The sequence below is a fragment of the Clupea harengus genome, chromosome 13, assembly GCF_900700415.2.
Source record: "Clupea harengus chromosome 13, Ch_v2.0.2, whole genome shotgun sequence".
Taxonomy (NCBI): domain Eukaryota; kingdom Metazoa; phylum Chordata; class Actinopteri; order Clupeiformes; family Clupeidae; genus Clupea; species Clupea harengus.
The window spans coordinates 21,159,084-21,179,091 of NC_045164.1; the positions used below are offsets into that span (position 1 = coordinate 21,159,084).

The window sequence follows — 20,008 nt, forward strand, 5'->3', positions numbered from 1 at the left end:
CTATCTGTGGCTCTGTGTGAGTGTGTGTGTGTACAGGGGAAACAGTCCCAGCAGCAGGATGGTATGGTAAAACACACACACACACACTTGTGTTCAGGACAGTGATCCCTGAGAAGCTGAATTCTCCACTCACTAAGATGGCAACTGGCAAAAGAGGAGACTTGGCCAGATTCATGCCAGAGAAGTCCGGCCCCATTCCCTGATCTGGGACATGCAGAACGTGCCTGCCATCATACTGTGACCTACACCACTCTCTCCTGAAATTACAGAGAGCGCTGCCCACCTCAGAGACTGAGAGACAGACTGAGAGACCCTGAGAGACAGACCGGGAGACAGACCGGGAGACAGACCAAGAGCTTGAGAGACAGACTGAGAGACAGACTGAGAGACAGACCGAGAGACAGACCGGGAGACAGACCGAGAGAGAGACCCTGAGAGAGAGACTGAGAGACCCTGAGAGAGAGCTTGAGAGACAGACTGAGCGCTGTAAAAGTCAACCAGCTGATCACATACATATATTCTGGTCTTGTCCTTTCCTCAGAACATTTTGGGCAGACATCTTTCATGCTTACTCAACAATGTTTGGTGTGGTCATCCCTCCAAACCCATTATGTGCAATTTTTGGCTTTACTGATGAAACACGTTCTCTTAAGGGCAGGGCCCATGTTGTCATAGCTTTCACCTCTCTGCTTGCCAGACGTCTGATACTACTCTTATGGAAGGAACAAACACCACCCACATTCAGTAGATGGATCAGAGACACCATGTCTCTCCTGAAACTGGAAAAAATCAGATATACTCTGAAAGGTTCCATACAGAGCTTTGAGAGAACCTGGACCCCTTTCTTGTCATACTATGAGAGCATACAAAGCCCACTACAAGAGAAAGATTAGATGGCAACACCCCCCCCCCCCTCCCCTCCCTCTCTTTGTTTTTGTTTTTATTTCTTTTTTTTTAATTTCTTTTCTCTGTTTTGTTTTGCAGCATTGTGGTATGTAATTGTATTGTAATAATCCAATACTTTTCTCTCTCTCTCTATATATATATGTATATATATACATTCTACATGATCTTTTAATGTATGTACTTCTGCTGCATGGGGTAAGCTGGCTGGGGGTGGGCGGGTGGTTCTTATTGTGGGTAGGGGTATAATAATTAGATTTGTGATGTGTAATTTTATAATTCTATTGATTACCCAAAAAACACCAATAAAAAGTGTTAAATATTAAAAAAAAGAAAGAAAGAGAGACAGACTGAGAGACAGACTGAGAGACAGACCGAGAGACAGACCGGGAGACAGACCGGGAGACAGACCGAGAGACAGACCGAGAGAGAGACCGAGAGACAGACCGGGAGACAGACTGAGAGACAGACTGAGAGACAGACCGGGAGACAGACCGGGAGACAGACTGGGAGACAGACTGAGAGCTTAAGAGACTGAGCAACTACTGATTCTTGCCCAGATCTGAATCTGAAGCGTGTTCGCTCCGCATCCTTCTCAGACAAGATGAGACGAGATGGGACGACACAATGAGATGAGACGGGAGGAGTTGTTGGGCGAAGCATATAACCCGTGATGGGTCAGTTCCAGTGTCCCTGTCTGTGCTCAGCACAGGCCATGATCTCAGTTCCCTCAGAGTCTGTGTGTGCGTACAACATGAAAATACCAGGTTTCTCTGTGTTGGCATGTGTGGCTTCTCTCTCTTTCTGTTTCTCTGTGTGTGTATGCATGCCTCTAAGCAGGTGAGTGTGTGTGTAAGTGTGTGTATAACTATGTGCACGTGTGTTTGTGTTTCTATATGTGTGAGAGAGATAATGTGTGTGAGTGTGTGTGTGTGGGTGTGTGTGAGAGAGAGAGTGTGTGTGAGTGTGCGTGTGTGTGTGTGTGTGTGTGTGTGTGTGTGTGTGTGTGTGAGTGTGTGTGTGTGTGTGTGTGTGTGAGAGAGAGTGTGTGTGAGTCTGTGTGAGAGAAAGAGTGTGTGTGAGTATGTGTGTGTGAGAGAGAGAGTGTGTGTGTGTGTGTCAGTGTGTGTGTGTGTGTGTGTGTGTGTGTGGGGGTGGGGGGTGGATAGTGTGGGTGGATAGTAAGTGACGAAGTGAAGGTTAATGATCAGACGGTGGAGTGATTTCTGTGTGGCTCAGACCAAAGTCCCTGAGGAGACCAGGCAAAGCAACCATTTCAAATAGAATGTGAGGCTAGTTCCTCACCCTCAGCCTAACCCTAACCCTCAGCTTCACACACACACACTCCCACACACCCTCACCTTAACCCTCACACACGCACACACACGCACTCACACTCAACCTCACACACCCTCACACTCACCCTCACCCTCACACATGCACACACACACATTCACACTCACCCTCACCCTCACCCTCACCCTCACACACCCTCACACTCAACCTCACACTCACCCCCTATTCAAAGTCTAATGCATGAAGAGACTCATAAGTTCCATACTGTCATTCGGTCAGTCAATCAGCCAATCAGTTTTCCTATGGCAGGCAGCAACCAATACAAACCCAAGACTGTTCCTGACACACACACACATACACACACTCTCACATACACACAAATACACACACGCGCGCTAACACACACACTCACACAGACACACACACACACACAGGAGAGCAGCTGTGTTCATACACCACACATCAGATTCCTGCATTGATGAGAAACCTGATGAAGTTTGCTGTCTCCCTGCGGCGCATTCTTGCTTTCATTTTCAGCGTCATGTTTCTTTTCCTCTGGCTCTGGCTTATCTACGGCAAGCCACAGGTGTCAAATTATGTGTTTGAAGGCAAAACAGATAGGGGACTAACCTGTCTCAAGGCGTCCATTTCTCACACTTAAATCCCTTTGATGTTTGGAAAGCCGTGGCTCTGAAAGCAGTGCAAGTGGTCAAAACGGACTTTTCACAGCCAAAGAAACATTACATTGAAACTGTATTTCCTGTAGAGTTGCAAATAGGTTACACAGCTACCCTGATGCAGTGGTCACACACACACACACACACACACACACACACCACACACACACACACACACACACACACACACACACACACACACACACACAGACACACACACACAGACACGCTCACACAGACAAGCTCACACAGACAAGCTCACACACAAACGTTCACACACACACGCTCACATACACAGATAACACAGCTGCCCTGACACAATGGAAAAATCTATTGGTGTGTGTGTGTGACCCCTGAGAAGGGTGTGTGTGTGTGTGTGTGCGTGGGGAACTGGAGAGAGCCCTGAGAAGGGGCCCAATGGGGGCCAAGGCTGGCCGGAGGGCCTCAGAACTTACAGGGGCCCACAGTTTCTAATGACACCTCTGGATCCATTCATTGACACACACACACACACACACACACACACACACACACACACACACACACACACACACACACACACACACACACACACACACACACACACACACACACACAAACATTGCACTAGATCCATCTTGAGAAGCACCTGATCTGATGCGAGTGGTTCAACTGCTGGGTGGTCCACAAAAGAGAGCTCTGGCCCTCGGGAACAAAAGCCAGGTTTTTTAAAAACAGAATGAGTGAGATGTCAAGAGCGTCAGCTCCAGAAAAGTTTCCATGTGTTTTAGTGTGTTTTAATGTAACAGGTATGCAAAGGTTTGAATGTGTTTTAATGTAACAGGTATGCAAAGGTTTGAATGTGTTTTAATGTAACAGGTATGCAAAGGTTTGAATGTGTTTTAATTAGTGCTGTCAAACGATTAAAATATTTAATCGCGATTAATCGCATTTATGTCATAGTTAACTCAAAATTAATCGCGATTAATCGCACATTTTTATCTATTCTAAATGTCCCTTCGTTTATTTATTTTTTGCATCATTTTATTTGTATTTTAATGCCCTTATCAACATGGAAAAGTTGATTGGCTTGGTTTATGCAAATGTTTTATTTTATTGAAAACCAATATTGCCAAACAGGTACAAAATAAAATTATAAAGTGCACATTTCAGGTAAACAAGGACTCAGCCTATAGTGCAGTTAAACCATGGCTTAATATTTTCTTTTTTTCAAGTTTGCTGGGAACATAGCAGTCAGGCCTCTTATTTCAGAAACATTGAACCGTAACAGTTAGGTTACCAATAAAAGGTAAGCCTACTACTTCTTTGCTTTTAGCCAGCTGCCTGTTGACATTTTCAGACAACAGTGAAGCTCGCTTCTTTTGCACAACACAACTTTTAAAAGTAAACTTTCCATTCAGAAGCTTTTTATCATCCATTTCGCCGTATCGCGCTCACCATTCACTCAAACCGTAACGTTCGCCTACTACACAGTTTGCGAGGCCAAAAAGAATGTTTATCTAAAAAAAAACAAAAAAAAAAAATTAATAAAAAAAATTCGCGTTAATCTCGCTATAAAGAAATTAACGGCGTTAAAATGGGTTTGCGTTAATGCCGTTAGTAACGCGTTAAACTGACAGCACTAGTTTTAATGTAACAGGTATGCAAAGGTTTGAATGTGTTTTAATGTAACAGGTATGCAAAGGTTTGAATGTGTTTTAATCAAACAGGTATGTAAAGGTTTCAGTGTGTTTTAATCTAACAGGTATGTAAAGGTGGACATTTTGTGTTTTAATCTAACAGGTATGTAAAGGTGGACATTTTATGTTTTAATCTAACAGGTATGTAAAGGCAAAATCATCACAGTACACCATTTCCCCAACAAAATCCAGAAGGATTAAGTATTTTCTTCCTTATTCTTTTCCATTTTCATTGAATATAAAGTGGTATGTGTAAATACTGTCTCTTGATCGCACAGTGCTACACTCTTGTGTGTGTGTAGCTACACTAGGTTCCCTTATGAAAGTGTGTGTGAAGGTGTGTATGTACTAATATAGGTCTTCCGTAGAAACGTGTGTATTGGCCCGTGCTTGTCCCCGCTCACTGATTGAATGTACATGTGAGTGAGCGAATGAGTACAAAGAGTAGGAGAGGTCTTCCTGCAGAAAGTGTGTGTTCATGTGCGGTGACCCTCCTATACAAAGGTGTGTGTGAGTGCGAGTGATTTGTAAGCTGGTTCAGACAGGGAAAGTGGTCTTCCTATAGAAAGTGTATACTTGTGAGCGACTGTGTGTGTGCAATCAAAAGGAGTTCACCTGTAAAAAGTGTGTGAGTGTGTGTGTGTGTGAGTGAGGGCAGCTTCCTGGTGCTGTTCCTCTCCATTGTCTCCGAGTGCGGACAGGACTGGGCTAAAGATGGCAGCATGCTCCACAGACATTCCGAAGTCAAAAATAGACCCCTTGCACTGTTTTGATGCTGTCCCCACCCTTCCCACGCTCCTCGGACATCGACGCTCCCTCCCTGTGTGTGTGTGTGTGTGTGTGTGAGTATGAGTGTGTGTGTGTGAGTGTGTGTCTCTCCTCTCACTCCAACATCGTCGCTCCCTCCCAGTCACAGATTGAGGACTGAGGGTTTCCCGACCGCAGGCGTCTGCAGGGAAATGGGTGAAGTCTCTTGTGCTTCGTAGGGCAGCTGAGTTACATGTGCGCTGCGCTAATACATAGAAATGCACTGATGACTCCAAGAGATATGGTTTGCCACGTAAAAAATAAGCATGCATATGGCATTGGCATTGGCCTTGGCATGCATATGGTGTGGCTCATTGATGTGTGTGTGTGTGTGTGTGTGTGTGTGTGTGTGTGTGTGTGGTGTGCAGGGGTGGTGGTATGTGAATGCATTTGTGTGTACATGTGTGTGTGTGAGAGAGGCAGACTGGGTGATCTTTGTAGGAGAGGCTTGTAAACGAAAAGGGTTTGCGTCAAAGCACATCTGTGTCTAGTTGTGTGTGTGTGTGTGTGTGTGTGTGTGTTTTCCTGTGGGGATGGGCAAAATCAGCCTCCCTTCCCACCCACCCACACACACACATAAATACAGATTAAACATGTTTCCTCTGGACACAGTGAATAGATGTATGTTATGTATGTTACACCCAGTTATGTATGTTACACCCAGGACGCTGCGCTCGTCTAGTGAGCGTCGTTTGGCACTGCCGTCCGTGCAAGCACGGCAATCCAGACTATTTTCATTTGTAGTTCCATGTTGGTGGAACAAACTGCCTAGTACTACCAGAGCAGGGGCGTCCCTCTCTACCTTCAAGAAGCTTTTGAAGACCCAACTCTTCAGAGAGCACCTCCCCTCCTAACTGGCACCTGACTAGCGCCTAACTTGCACTTCAGCAGTTACATTCCTGCACTTCTTTTTCCTTTTTTCTAGGTCGTTGTTTTTCTAATTCTCATGTAAAGTAGTATTTATTGTTACACCATGCTTTTTATTGCTCTTAGCTTGACTGTTCTCTCCCTTGTACGTCGCTTTGGACAAAAGCGTCTGCTAAATGACTAAATGTAAATGTAAATGTACTTAAAATTGTTAAAATGAAAAACCTTTAAAGGCTCTACATGTGTAATATGTATCCACAGAGAGCCTGACATTGTGTTTGCCCACGAAATATGATCAGACTACAGGGGAAACGCCCTTCTAACTTCATAGCATTTTAACACAGCCAGTGAGCTTGTCCTCTTAAGATATACTTTGATGTTTTATTTACACAGTACTACAGAGCATATTGAATTCATATTAAACGGAATTGTTTCACATTCAAGTGTTGATTCATGTACTTTCCCCCCTAAAGTCCAGAGATCTACTGCCTGCGCTTGAAGTCATCCTCATCTTATTCTAAGTATCCTAAGGAAGTGTGCACTCAATATGTAATCAACAAGTGCAGAGTTTCCCTACAGTTCATTACTATTTCACATCAATGTAAGTTGTGATGATATGTACTTACATCCTATTAAAGCCTTTAACTACCTCATTAATTACGTGAGCACATTTTCCCCAAAATGAAAAGGGGCAAGTGTTTTTTAACAGATTCAATCTCATACAAAGGTAAAAAAACATATAAAATACAAAATACACCAAATATAACGGTCTTGGAAGTGTAAAAAAGACATGTTAATCCAGTCGTGTTGGCTTTAGATTCACAGGGTCACACAGGGTCACAATGACATGAAACCTCTCCCGTGGTCACGAGAAACACACACACACACACACACACACACACACACACACACACACACACACACACACACACACACACACACACACACACACACACACACACACACACACACACACACACACACACACACACACACACACACACACACACACACACACACATTTTTGCCAAACCACAGAAACCACAAGGTCATCAGATGGCCAGATGATCTCATGGGCTTTATACACTTGTTTGGCTTTGTCTGATCCTATCCCTTTTTTCTTCTTCCTCATTCCTCTTTCCCCCCCAAAAAGGTTCCAGGGATGAAGAATAGGGTTTTTACCCATGTTAGTGTGTCACTGTAAATATCACAGAGGTCTGTATGTTACATTTGTGTGTGAGTCTGTGTGTGTGTGTGTGCCTGTGTTTGCATATGGGTGTGTGTGTGGATTTATACATGTAGCTTACGGTGTGTGTGTGTGCCTGTGTTTCCATATGTGTGTGTGAGTTTATACATGTAGCTTACGGTGTGTGGAGGGGGGGGGGGGGTGAGGTTATACATGTATCTTAGGGTGTGTGAGTCTTTTGAAAAAAATGTCACATGTGTGTGTGTGTATGTGTGTGTGTGTGTGTGTTGGTGTGAAAGTGTGTGTGTGTGTGTGTGTGTGAGTGTGTGTCTCTCCTCTCACTCCTCTCTCTTCCCACTCTACTGGCGCAGTGGCGTGGCCGAGGAGGAGGAGGAGGGCTTGTAGTCCTGGCAGATGACGACGAGGCGGTAGAAGTTGAGCACGACCACCAGGAAGTTCTTGATGGCGAAGAAGACCAGCATCTGGTGGAAGACGTCGAAGTAGGTCATGACGGTGAGCCGCACCACCAGGAAGGGCCCGTCCTGGATGAAGAGGCTCTCCACGATGTTCCAGATGTCCGTGCTGTGCCGGGCCAGGAGGGTGGTGCCGCAGCACCCAGGTGACCCCCCCTCTGCACCCGACCCCCCCGCATCCGCGCCCGATTCACACGAGTCCTGGGGCCGCGAGGTCACCACTGAGAGGGGAAAACACACACACACGCACGCACACACACACACACACACACACAGACATGTTTATATGCACACACACAGACACACACACACACACACACACAAACATGTTTACATGCACAAACATGAACACACACACAGATACAAACACACACACACACACATAAAGACACACTAACACATACAGAAAATGACATCACCATTAATGGCTTCATAAAAAGACTGTGTAAACAGTCTTGACAGGAAGGCTGCATAGTGATGTCTCTAATGCCCTAATGATTGTAAATGTCTCAGTCTAATGCTATCAGTCCACACACACACACCACACACACACCCACACACACACACCACACACACACACAACACACAAACAGTCTAATGCTATCAGTCCACACACACACACAACACACACACACAACACACAAACAGTCTAATGCTATCAGTCCACACACACACACACAACACACACACACCCACACAGTCTAATGCTATCAGTGCTGCTCTCGCATGTGCTCATCCTCACAACAGTAAATAAAGCTGGAGATTCTCCAGTGCTTGAACAAGTTTGCCTCCATCAGGAAGCCCTTACACCCACTTTAGTTATCAAGAGAGTTTGTCTCTCTTTCTCTCTCCCACACACTCACACACACACACACACACACCCTTGGGAGAGTGACTAAATAGACCCCCACATTCATGCTCTGCTTACCAAGAGTTTGTCACTGGAGGCCCATTTCCTGTTCACCCCACCCAATCTGCTGAGATAGCAGCTTTTGCTGACACTCAAGCCAACCTCATGTGTTTCTCTCATTACTGAAGGGTGACGTTAATGTGTGGGCAGTAGATGAAAGACGTTTGTGTTTCTGAGTTGTTTTATGTCAAGGGGAGCCCAAAATCCAGCGCACTGATTTATCACTTTAACTTTGACCCAGAAACACAGGCTCATTCAGGACTCCTGTTGAAGACCTGTCCTCACCAGAATCAAGGAAACGGTAAAAGAGCGTCTGATCCGTCCTCACCAGACTCAAGGAAACGGTTTTCTTTGGACAATTTTGCCATGCAGCAAACTTTAATATGTGATAATAAGAGACAAAATCAGCTGCTTTGAAACACAGTCCACTGCAAACCAATGGCAGCAAGAGTAACCAATGGCAGCAAGAGCAACCAATGGCAACAAAAGTAACCAATGGCAACAAGAGTACCCAATGACAGTAAGAATTACAGCATGATTTAGTTAGTTAAAGTTTTGCTGACCTGCAACACCCCGGGAGCTTTTCTGAAATACTGTATAAGTGAAGAAGATGTCTGCATTGTGTGGTCACACACTCTTACTCCACAGCATTGTGTGGTCACACACTCCACAGCATTGTGAGGTCACACACTTACACTCCACAGCATTGTGAGGTCACACACTCACACTCCACCGCATTGTGTGGTCACACACTCACACTCCACAGCATTGTGTGGTCACACACTCCACAGCATTGTGTGGTCACACACTCCACAGCATTGTGTGGTCACACACTTACACTCCACAGCATTGTGAGGTCATACACTCACACTCCACCGCATTGTGTGGTCACACACTCACACTCCACAGCATTGTGAGGTCACACACTCCACAGCATTGTGTGGTCACACACACACTCCACAGCAATGTGGTGATTTAGAAAGCAAAGTCCATATGGAACTTGTTTCCCCGGACTAGGAGGAAATGCCTCACAAACACGTCATAGTCATAATCGCTTAGTGAACAAACCCCAGCATAAACACACACACACACACACACACACACACACCAACATACATAATTAATCAGACACACCCATGCACGTCATAGTCATAAACACTCCTCAGAGAGTTAGTGTACAAGCCCCAGCACAAACACACACACACACACATACACATATACATAATTAATCAGACACACACATACACTTCATGTAAACAAAGACACACACACACACACACACAAGCCCCGCATACAGCATGCAAGCAGACTAAAGTGTGTGTGTGTGTAGACTAAAATGTGTGTGTAGACTGAGGAGGCTTAGGGTGTGTGTGTAGACTAAAGTGTGTGTGAGTGTAGACTAAAGTGTGTGTCTGTAAACCTAAGTGTGTGTTTAGACTGAAGAGACTGAGGGCGTGAGTGTAGACTAAAGTGTGTGTGTGTGTGTGTGTGTGTGTGTGTGTGTGTGTGTGTGTAGACTTAAGTGTGTGAGTGTAGACTGAGGAGGCTGAGGGCGTGAGTGTAGACTAAAGTGTGTGTGTGTGTGTGTGTGTGTAGACTAAAGTGTGTGTGCGTGTTTAGACTTAAGTGTGTGAGTGTAGACTGAGGAGGCTGACGGCGTGAGTGTAGACTAAAGTGTGTGTGTGTGTGTGTGTGTGTGTGTGTGTGTGTGTGTAGACTTAAGTGTGTGTGTGTGTGTAGACTAAAGTGTGTGTGGAGACTGACCTGCCAGATGGAGAGGAAACTGCAGCATACTCCACGTCCACACTCCTAGGATTATATACACCAGCTGAGGACTATTCTCCCTATGACAAACACACACACACACACACACACACACACACACACACACACACACACACACACACACACACTGGTTGGAGGGCATACATTGATTGGACACAGAGCAGAGAAGCAGAAAGGTAATATCCATGCCAGGATTTTCCTTCACCCATTCATCCAGCTGGATAGCATCATTCATTAAATTCCCATGCTACTGTGTACCAATCTGTAAGTAAGGGATGATGTATAGTCCGCGGCGCGTCGGGGTCCTGTTCGTACCCGTCGGGATAATGACTGCCGGACTATACATTACCAGTGTGGGTAATGTGTACCGATCTGTAAGTGTGGGTACTGTGTATTGATCTGTAACCTGGACAAGGTTAACATCTAACAGAGGCTAGGACTGAATCTACAAAAACAGAGGTGTGTGATCAAACTTAAAGAGAATGACAAAGACATTTCAATTGAAAGACAATGCCTACTTCACATCAGACAGGGTCTCGCTGGTGAACTCCAAGATATCTGCTGCCGTGCCAACGAAGATGAGCAGCAGTTGTGAAAGCTCGTCACGGGTGACACCGCCCCCAATGGGGAGGAACCATTTGCCAATGATAAGGAGGAGGAGGAGCACCTGATGAAGAGCGAGGATCCAATCGTTTGGACACACCTTAGAGAGGAGCTGGTCTAAACTCTGAAATGACACACGCGCACGCACACACACACACACACACACACACACGCGCACACACAGGATCTGGAGTCATTGAGTGCAACATACTGAAGATGTACTGATATTAGAACAAGTACTACCATACTTACACAAACACAGAACTAAACAGTACTAAGGCCACTGTCAGGTCTGTGCTCTGTTTTTGTTCTGTCTCTTAGTTTGTTTCCCTTGTGTTGTCGCTTCTGTTCTTCGGTTTTGTGTTTGTTTACCTTTCTTTCCTCGTGTCTCACTCCTCACGCCCCTGCCCTTCATTGTCTGCCCCGCCTTGATTGTTTTCACCTGTCCCTCGTTATCTATGGTGTATATAGTCTGTGTATTCTTGTTACTCGTTGCGTTCTCGTAATTGTATTTTGCTCGGTTTGTTCTTTGTATTTCTCCGTGTTCCGTGTTTCCAGCGTTCCATGTTTGTTAATTGATTTACTCGTGTTTCCGACCTTGGACTGTCACTGTATAACGACTACTCTATTGCCTATGCCCTTTTGGATATGTTTGCTTGCTCTTGGACTGACCATCTGTGTACCGAATAAATAAAACATACATTTTTCATTCTACTGCTGAGTTCTGAGTCGTGCGTTTGAGTTCTGCACATCACCTACAATCTGTGACAGCCACTGATTGACAAAAGCATTCATATAAACATTATTGCACACGGGACTAATTTAAACTCACCGTGGAGACAAGATCAGCCACCGCCTGCAACAGAACAAACACACATATCATGATCAGACAGATTAAAATGACAACCCGCACTTTACTCTTATATCCCTTTCAAACAAAATGCCCATTTTTGTCATCTCACAAAGTCATAGGCATTTACAGTCAGGGCCTGGGCAACTGCCCGTCTGCCCTCCTCGACTCAAGCTGCCCCTCCGAGAAAAAAAAAAGTTTTAAAATACAGCTGCAGAATTAAAAAATCACCACCCGAAACATTTCATAAAGTAGCCTATGGAGAACGACAGTGGAAGTGAGTAGGGGGAGGGTAAAGTAGCTAGTTTGGGAAAGCCCCCTACTCTGTTTACTGTATCTGCGGTGCTGCACACGACCGGCACCTAAGAGTGACTTAATCGATGCGCAACCGCTTTGACGTAGTAAGAAAAGGTGAGTTTGAAGTTGTAGAAATGAATAACAAACGAACAATCATCATCAAGTTATATGAAATGAGTTAAAATTTTCATAAATCCAGGCTCAGTTTGCCACGTTTAGCCTAAAGGATCAGGGAGCTAGCTTACCTACTAGACAACCAGCCCGTTACCACATGCACATTTTTTGGTAGGAAAACTATGAGTTACATGTCTGCTGATGGTGAGTTTCTAACATTTCGTTTTAACAAGAAGATGGTATGCAATTTATTATAAATACATTACATTTAAAATGAGGAGAAACCACAAGCCTCCAGCCCAGAGGAAAATGTGCACCAGGAAACACATAGGACAGGTAGTGCTGATCACCAAATATGAGATGAAAGGACCATGCTAGAAAGCACAGGGATAAAGAGCCACATACTAAATTATTGTAATTTAAAAAACACTATAGGCTATTTGAGAGATCCATTCAAAGATATTGCCTGAGCAGAACAAAAATAACATACCACTGCTTCTAGTGGGCCTTATAATAGTAATGATAATGGTAATAACAATAATATATAATTGGACAGATGATGAGCCAAGTACATCAACTGCAGACAAAGACAAAGAGCCAGACCCAGATGAGAACAGAACAGACTTGGAGAACAGGGAAAAGAGAGACGACACAGAAAGTCAGGACAGGATGCCAACAAGGGAGGATATTGAGATGGAGAGTGAGGCATAATCCATGAATACAGATTTTAGTACAATCAGGCCTTTATCAAATTTTCACATTCAGTCGAGTCTTGCTGTCCTATTGTGAAGTTCCCAAAAAATGCAGAAGGGCGCTCTTTTCAAGCCCACTGGTATGATTCTGGAATGTTCTCCCCAGAATGATGCCATGCACAAATTAATTGCTGTATTCGAGTGTTCTATTTATGACTATTAATAAAGACCCTGTTCTTCTCAGTTCTCCATACCGTGACCGTCTGGGGGACGTGACCAGCCTAGGGGGGGGCTTTTTTCAGGTCAGAGCAATGGCCCTTCAAAATTCCTGTGCACGTCCCTGTTTACAGTAATACTGCCCAGGAAAAGAGTTTAATTGTCTAGAGCTGCACGGATATGGGAATGTGGTGTTCGGCCCAGCCCAACAGATGTCTCAACAGATTCCCAAAACATCGTCAACCACTTCATTTGGAAATGCCCTGTCCATGACAAGAGGTCACCGTTTGATGAGTTTGTCCTGTCCACAATACCAGTTTCCTCAAGGCTGATGTTATCATAAGCATTTAAATGTTGCGGTCTGAGGCTGCTCAGAGCTCAGGCTTTTAAATGAATAAATGAATGTTGCAGTCTGGGGAGCTCAGGAGTTCAAAGACTTTTAGTCAGCACGTCTCAGTCCAGTTCAACTTGCTGGGATTCACTCAATTTGCTCCAAACAAAACCACCAGTGTTCCTCTCTTCTCTACCTGGGACGTCCAGACCGGGGAAACGGGGGTCTGGTTGCTCCTCAAACAGCACACTGTGGGCCTGTGCAAATACTTCTCAGCGTCCACCATTAGCATAATCAATATTAGCATAATCAATAATAACACAGAGCTCACGGCCCGTGCTTCCTCCGCGGAGACTGACCAAACAGACTTCAAAAGCCAAACTGGCCCTTCTTTCAGGGGGGGGGGGGGGATACTCTCACATAAGCGCTTCCAGGTAAACACCCTGAACAGCAGATGACTAGGGTGGACCTGGCTGACCTGGCCTTGCTGTAGGTGTGGGTGACACACACAGGCACAGACACACTGTCAGCCGGAAGACCTATCTGTTCTGGCCCAAATTACACACCTATACACACACACTCTCTCTCTCTCTCTCTCTCTCTCTCTCTCTCTCTTTGTTATCCAGAGACCCATCTGTTCTGGCCAAAATTACAAACCTGTACACACACACACACACACACACACACACACTCTCTCTCTCTCTCTCTCTCTCACTCTCTTGTGTGAAACGAGGAGAGATTTTGTCAGTCAGACACGTAGTGTTCATGAACACTCCAATACAAGTCTGTGAATCTTGAGTGACTGCCCGGTTGTCCACGGAAACGCCAAACAAGCTGGCTGCAGAGCCACTGATCTCAGAGCAGGAAATGGAAGATTGGGGTCGCTGTGTCTGCCACCCTTCTGACCTACATCCCCAGTGCTTTCCCATGACCCCTCACCACACAAACACACACCAAGAGGAACAGGAAGAGGACGGAGATGGAGACGTCACTCAACCACTACCAGTCTACCTTAAAAAGCTCAGATCAGTTTAACAAAATCACAGAAATACAACTAGCAGTGACGAATGATAATTATCAGTGCTGTTTACATATATGAGGTGTGGACCATAAACGAATTACAACTAAACATAACATAATCTAATCCCGATTGTCACCCAAACAAACCTTTCCATCTTCTTCCAAACCAAGGCACTACATTATTATTTGTTTTATATACAGTATATGTGTGTGTGGGTTCATGCCAGAATATTATGCTAGAGGTCCTACTGATGGTTTGGGTGAACTCACTAAACTCTTCCTCTTTATCTGAAACACCAGGATCTGCCTGCCTGTGCACAACACAGCCCTTACAATCTTAATGGGTTTGCTACCCAACACAGCCCTTGCGATGCCAATGTGTTTGCTACCCAACACAGCCCTTGCGATGCCAATGTGTTTGCTACCCAACACAGCCCTTGCGATGCCAATGTGTTTGCTACCCAACACAGCCCTTGCGATGCCAATGTGTTTGCTACCCAACACAGCCCTCACAAGCTTAATGTGTTTGCTACCCAACACAGCCCTTGCGATGCCAATGTGTTTGCTACCCAACACAGCCCTTGCGATGCCAATGTGTTTGCTACCCAACACAGCCCTTGCGATGCCAATGTGTTTGCTACCCAACACAGCCCTCACAATCTTAATGTGTTTGCTACCCAACACAGCCCTCACAGTGTGAATGTGTTTGCTACCCAGCACAGCCCTCACAAGCTTAATGTGTTTGCTACCCAGCACAGCCCTCACAATCTTAATGTGTTTGCTACCCAGCACAGCCCTCACAATCTTAATGTGTTTGCTACCCAGCACAGCCCTCACAATCTTAATGTGTTTGCTACCCAGCACAGCCCTCACAATCTTAATGTGTTTGCTACCCAACACAGCCCTCACAATCTTAATGTGTTTGCTACCCAACACAGCCCTCACAATCTTAATGTGTTTGCTACCCAACACAGCCCTCACAATCTTAATGTGTTTGCTACCCAACACAGCCCTCGCGATGCTCATGGACGGATTAAGAAACCACAGGCCCCTGGGCCTGGACAGATTATTAATTTAATTGAATCGGCTTTTTAATAGTTTCTATAGTGTATGCACGATAAGCATATAATTGTGTTATAGATTGCTACTGACGATTTCTCCCTAATAATTATGAAAACCATGACAGAGACAAGTTTGTCATTTTGAGGGAATATATAGCATAAGGGATCTATGTTGATCCAAAAAATTAATTATCCTTGATCACTGTTACATTAAACTAGCGACTCTTTGACCTCCAAAGGTTCAGAAAATTTAGAAAGCTTTGCCTACGAACCTTCCACGCTGGCTGCATTGTCTATAGTTACGCCCCTGGCGCACATGCACATTTTCTAACACAGCACAGGTAGACTCAATTAAAGCCATTAGCAAATGAACAAAATACACCATTTTCAACCACAAATAAGAGATACATAACAGCGACTTCACGCAAAGGCTCTGGCTTAGGGGCCCCCTGAGCTCATGGGCCCCTGGGCCTGGGCCCGGTAGGCCCGTTCGTTAATCCATCCCTGGCGATGCTAATGTGTTTGCTAGTGTTTTTAAAATGGTCTATTTGAGAAAACATTTAGGGAGTATGTCTGACAGGAAACACACAACTTGGAAGTGAAATCAGGGCCTTCAGCCTAATGGTCAGAAGACTTCTCTGGAACAGCAGCCATGATCCAGTGAATCAGCAACTGTGCAACAGCAGCCATCATCCAGTGGATCAGCAACTGTGCAACAGCAGCCATCATCCAGTGAATCAGCAACTGTGCAACAGTAGCCATCACCCAGTGACTCAGTAACTCTAATCATTCTTCACAGGGAAATGTCAGTTTTTGATTATGTCAGTTTTTTATTAAATGAAATAGCTGAAACTGTTCATACCTGTAAAGTGTGATTCCCCACAGTGGAGTTGATAGAAATCATATTCCTGACATTCTCCCAGGAGTCCAGCTTCTTGCACTGGGGGGGGGGGGGGGGGGGGGGCACCACAGGAAAAAGCACACCACAGGAATAGGTGAAGAAAAGGAAGAGAGTGAACAAATGGTGGAGAGAGGAGAATAGAGAATCAGTCAGCACTTCTAGTGAGAGAGAATGTTTGGCCTAACACAACACAGGCAAACACTCCGTGAATTCTGGGTAAAAATACTGAGGTCTGCCCAGATTGCTTCAGGCTCTCGCCAGCTGGGTGTGTGTGTGTGCTCCTCATAAAACATTTGTGTTTGTAATAGTGAGAATACACACACACACACACACACACACACACACACACACACACACACACACACACACACACACACACACACACACACACACACACACACACCACACACACACAATGCTAAGAATACACACACACGCATATACACGCACACACACACAAACTTACTTACACCCTGTTTTTAGATAACTAATGACTGTATATAGAGGTGTATATACCTGCCTACCTGCTGTGTTGTGTTGTGTGTATGTGTAAGTGTGTGTGTGTGTGTGTTGTGCTAGTGTGTGTGTGTGTGTTCTCAGACACAAAGACTGCATATCGCTTGTGTACCTGCGGGTCACTGGATTTGTTCTGCTGGTGATGTAATTCCAGAATCCATATGGAAGGAATGATGCTGATTAGGAACAGTAGGATGGCTGGAGAGAACCTGAGGGGAGAGAACACACACACACTTTGTCTGACAGCAGTTTGTGTACTTCACTGGAGTACACATAGACCCCCGCCCTCTAAGAAAATGTTAAACTACACGAAATAAACTCTCTTCATGGAGTAGAGAGGGAGATCCCCCTCCCCCAGCAGGCGACGTCCACAATAACCCCTCCACCCGCATCCCACTAAGGAAAATAGGGTTTCTGAATGTTGCCATAACCCAATAGTATGGCTTTATGTAATAACAATATTAGTGCAATATCATTGTAAACTAGCTTACTACATTAATAGAAATTCGAACCATAATCTTCAAGGACGGAGCGGGGGTCGCATTAACAAACTGGACAAGCTGCCACTTAGTCCGGGTCCCTGCTGCGAAGTGTCGCTGTGCCAACCCCGACAGACAACAATAAACCCCACAGATTGTGCTCAGATCAAGTCAAAGGGATGTGTGTCCAAACTTATAAGAAACTTGTTTTAAGGATTAAAGTCGCAAGACATTGATTTATAACACTTTGGTGAGAGCTGCGAAGATAGGGTTAAGTTGATAAGTAAGTAAGCAACTATAATAAAGCACTGAGAACTCTGCACTATCAAACGAGAGTGGACTCTGCTGACTCTGCTGATGAGACAAACTGGTAGTTTACAGTAACATGCATAATCGTTTCACTCACCATTTGTAGTCTTTTCCTTTTCTTCTTTTCAAAGTTATAATCATTTCGACAAAAAGAGGTAGGAAAAGAATTGTGAGTAACCAGTACATAAAATCATTTTTAACCCACGTCACCCTCCAAACTCCGACTAGCGATAACAGAATAAACAACGACCTGGTCACAATCGCGCTAACGAATCTAAAAAACATTGTAAAGTCAAAGTAACTCAAAATAACTGTGCAACACTGTGCAGCGTTGTCCTCGCTGAAGCACCACAACGGTCCGTAAGTACTGGGTTCAAATTCGAACTGTCCTACCAACACAGGCGGCGGTGTACCCCGACAGACAGCCCACGCACCGCCTTGGTTACTTTGAAAAAGACGTAAAAACAGTTAATTAAAATGGTCGTAGGCTATTCAGGAGGGGGCGAGTGAGGCAGGTGACCACTGGCATTTATTAATATATATACAGTATACAACTTGTTTTAAAGTTTTTAATTAATGCTTGTTTGCTTATGATGTAACTATTCCGTCTGACTAGTAGCATAGACTTCCAGCAGGGAGCAGCATTACCTCCTGAAGAACTTGAAAGAAGCCGCAACTTGACGTCATTACAGTAGGCTAATGCACGTACAGTCAGAACCTCATTGTAAAGGATGGAGAAGAATCTCAATATTTCTTTTCAATTCCTATTTATTTAGTTGGACTGTACACGTGTTCAGGAAGTATAGTGGCTCCAGATATGATTTGACACACTGATTTCTTGTCATTTTACTTTAGACAAACTAATGTAGGCCTACTGACACTGAATATATTTTGTATGCTACATTATAGTATGCAAAATATGCAAATCAATCGCACATAAGAAACATCTTCCACATGGCATGGGAAACGTGTGTTTAGTAGTAGTAGTTCCTCCGGACTGTTTACCACCGCCCCCACCCTAGCAGCTCTGTTATTCTCCAGCAGCCAGGACAGCCACAGTCTCGCGGAAAAGAGTAAATATGTATTTCTGTTTGCGGCTGTAAGACACTCATTGTTTCTGTGGAGTAGACACACACCCCCCGCAGACATTCCTGTTTATAAATCACACTCCAATTACCACCGCATTAAAAAGCTGCCCTAGTTTGATGCGGTGCATTAACATACAAGAGTGATAGCTGTTTGATGCGTCGCATACACATATAAAAGTGATTGCTGTTTGAAGCAGCGCATAAACATATAAGAGTGATTGCTGATTGATGTGGCCATAAACATATAAGAAGGATTGATGTATGATGCGGCACATACACATATAAGAGTTTTTGCTGATTGATGTGGCCATAAACATATAAGAGGGATTGCTGTTTGAAGCGGCGCATAAACATTTAAGAGTGATTGCTGATTGCATTGTCTAAGCACAAGTAGGATGTTTCCTGCCGTCATTATTCTTCATCCTCGTCTGAGCCACAGCAGTTACTGGGAAAAGTTCCTGTCTAATGCCTATGTACTTACTTAGTTGTTACTGGTATGTTATACGAAACAGCCCAAACCAACTCACTAACTCATTAAACGTGGTTTTGAAAGGCAACTTCAATCAAACTGCATGCAGGGTGGCAGCGATCCCAGACATGAATGTTTTATTATGATTGTGGGTTTTAAATTGAATGGAGATACTGAAGACTGAAACTACAGACGGTGATGTCATGACCTCAGGAAACAGAGGCTAAGTGTGTTTCAGTCGCATTTCTGAATTCGAAAATAGACTCTGAAACTGCGGAAATGTGAATGTGAGGTCAAGAGAAGGGCTGTAACATTGGATACCAGACAGAGTTTTCCTGCTTTTTTCCCCAACCTGCACACGGCCCTTCCATTGTATCCAAAACCAGAATAACTTATGCAACAGATCGCCTAATAATATGCCGAATTAATGCCACAGACGACTACACAGACAGACCAACTCAGTTTTTTGAAGATATTTT

General features: G+C 44.6%; 1 protein-coding gene across 1 annotated transcript; it reads right to left on the reverse strand.

The window, feature by feature from the left end:
• Positions 1 to 7,177: 7,177 nt before the first annotated feature.
• On the reverse strand, positions 7,178 to 18,365 carry LOC105897405 (transmembrane protein 26-like). Its single transcript, XM_031579043.2, has 7 exons — positions 18,070 to 18,365; positions 17,297 to 17,393; positions 16,630 to 16,707; positions 12,019 to 12,042; positions 11,102 to 11,310; positions 10,563 to 10,642; positions 7,178 to 8,109 (listed from the first exon to the last, which is right to left on the reverse strand). Exons 1-7 carry the CDS (start codon positions 18,255 to 18,257, stop codon positions 7,775 to 7,777), a joined length of 1,011 nt encoding a protein of 336 aa, XP_031434903.1. The 5' UTR covers positions 18,258 to 18,365; the 3' UTR covers positions 7,178 to 7,774.
• Positions 18,366 to 20,008: the final 1,643 nt, after the last annotated feature.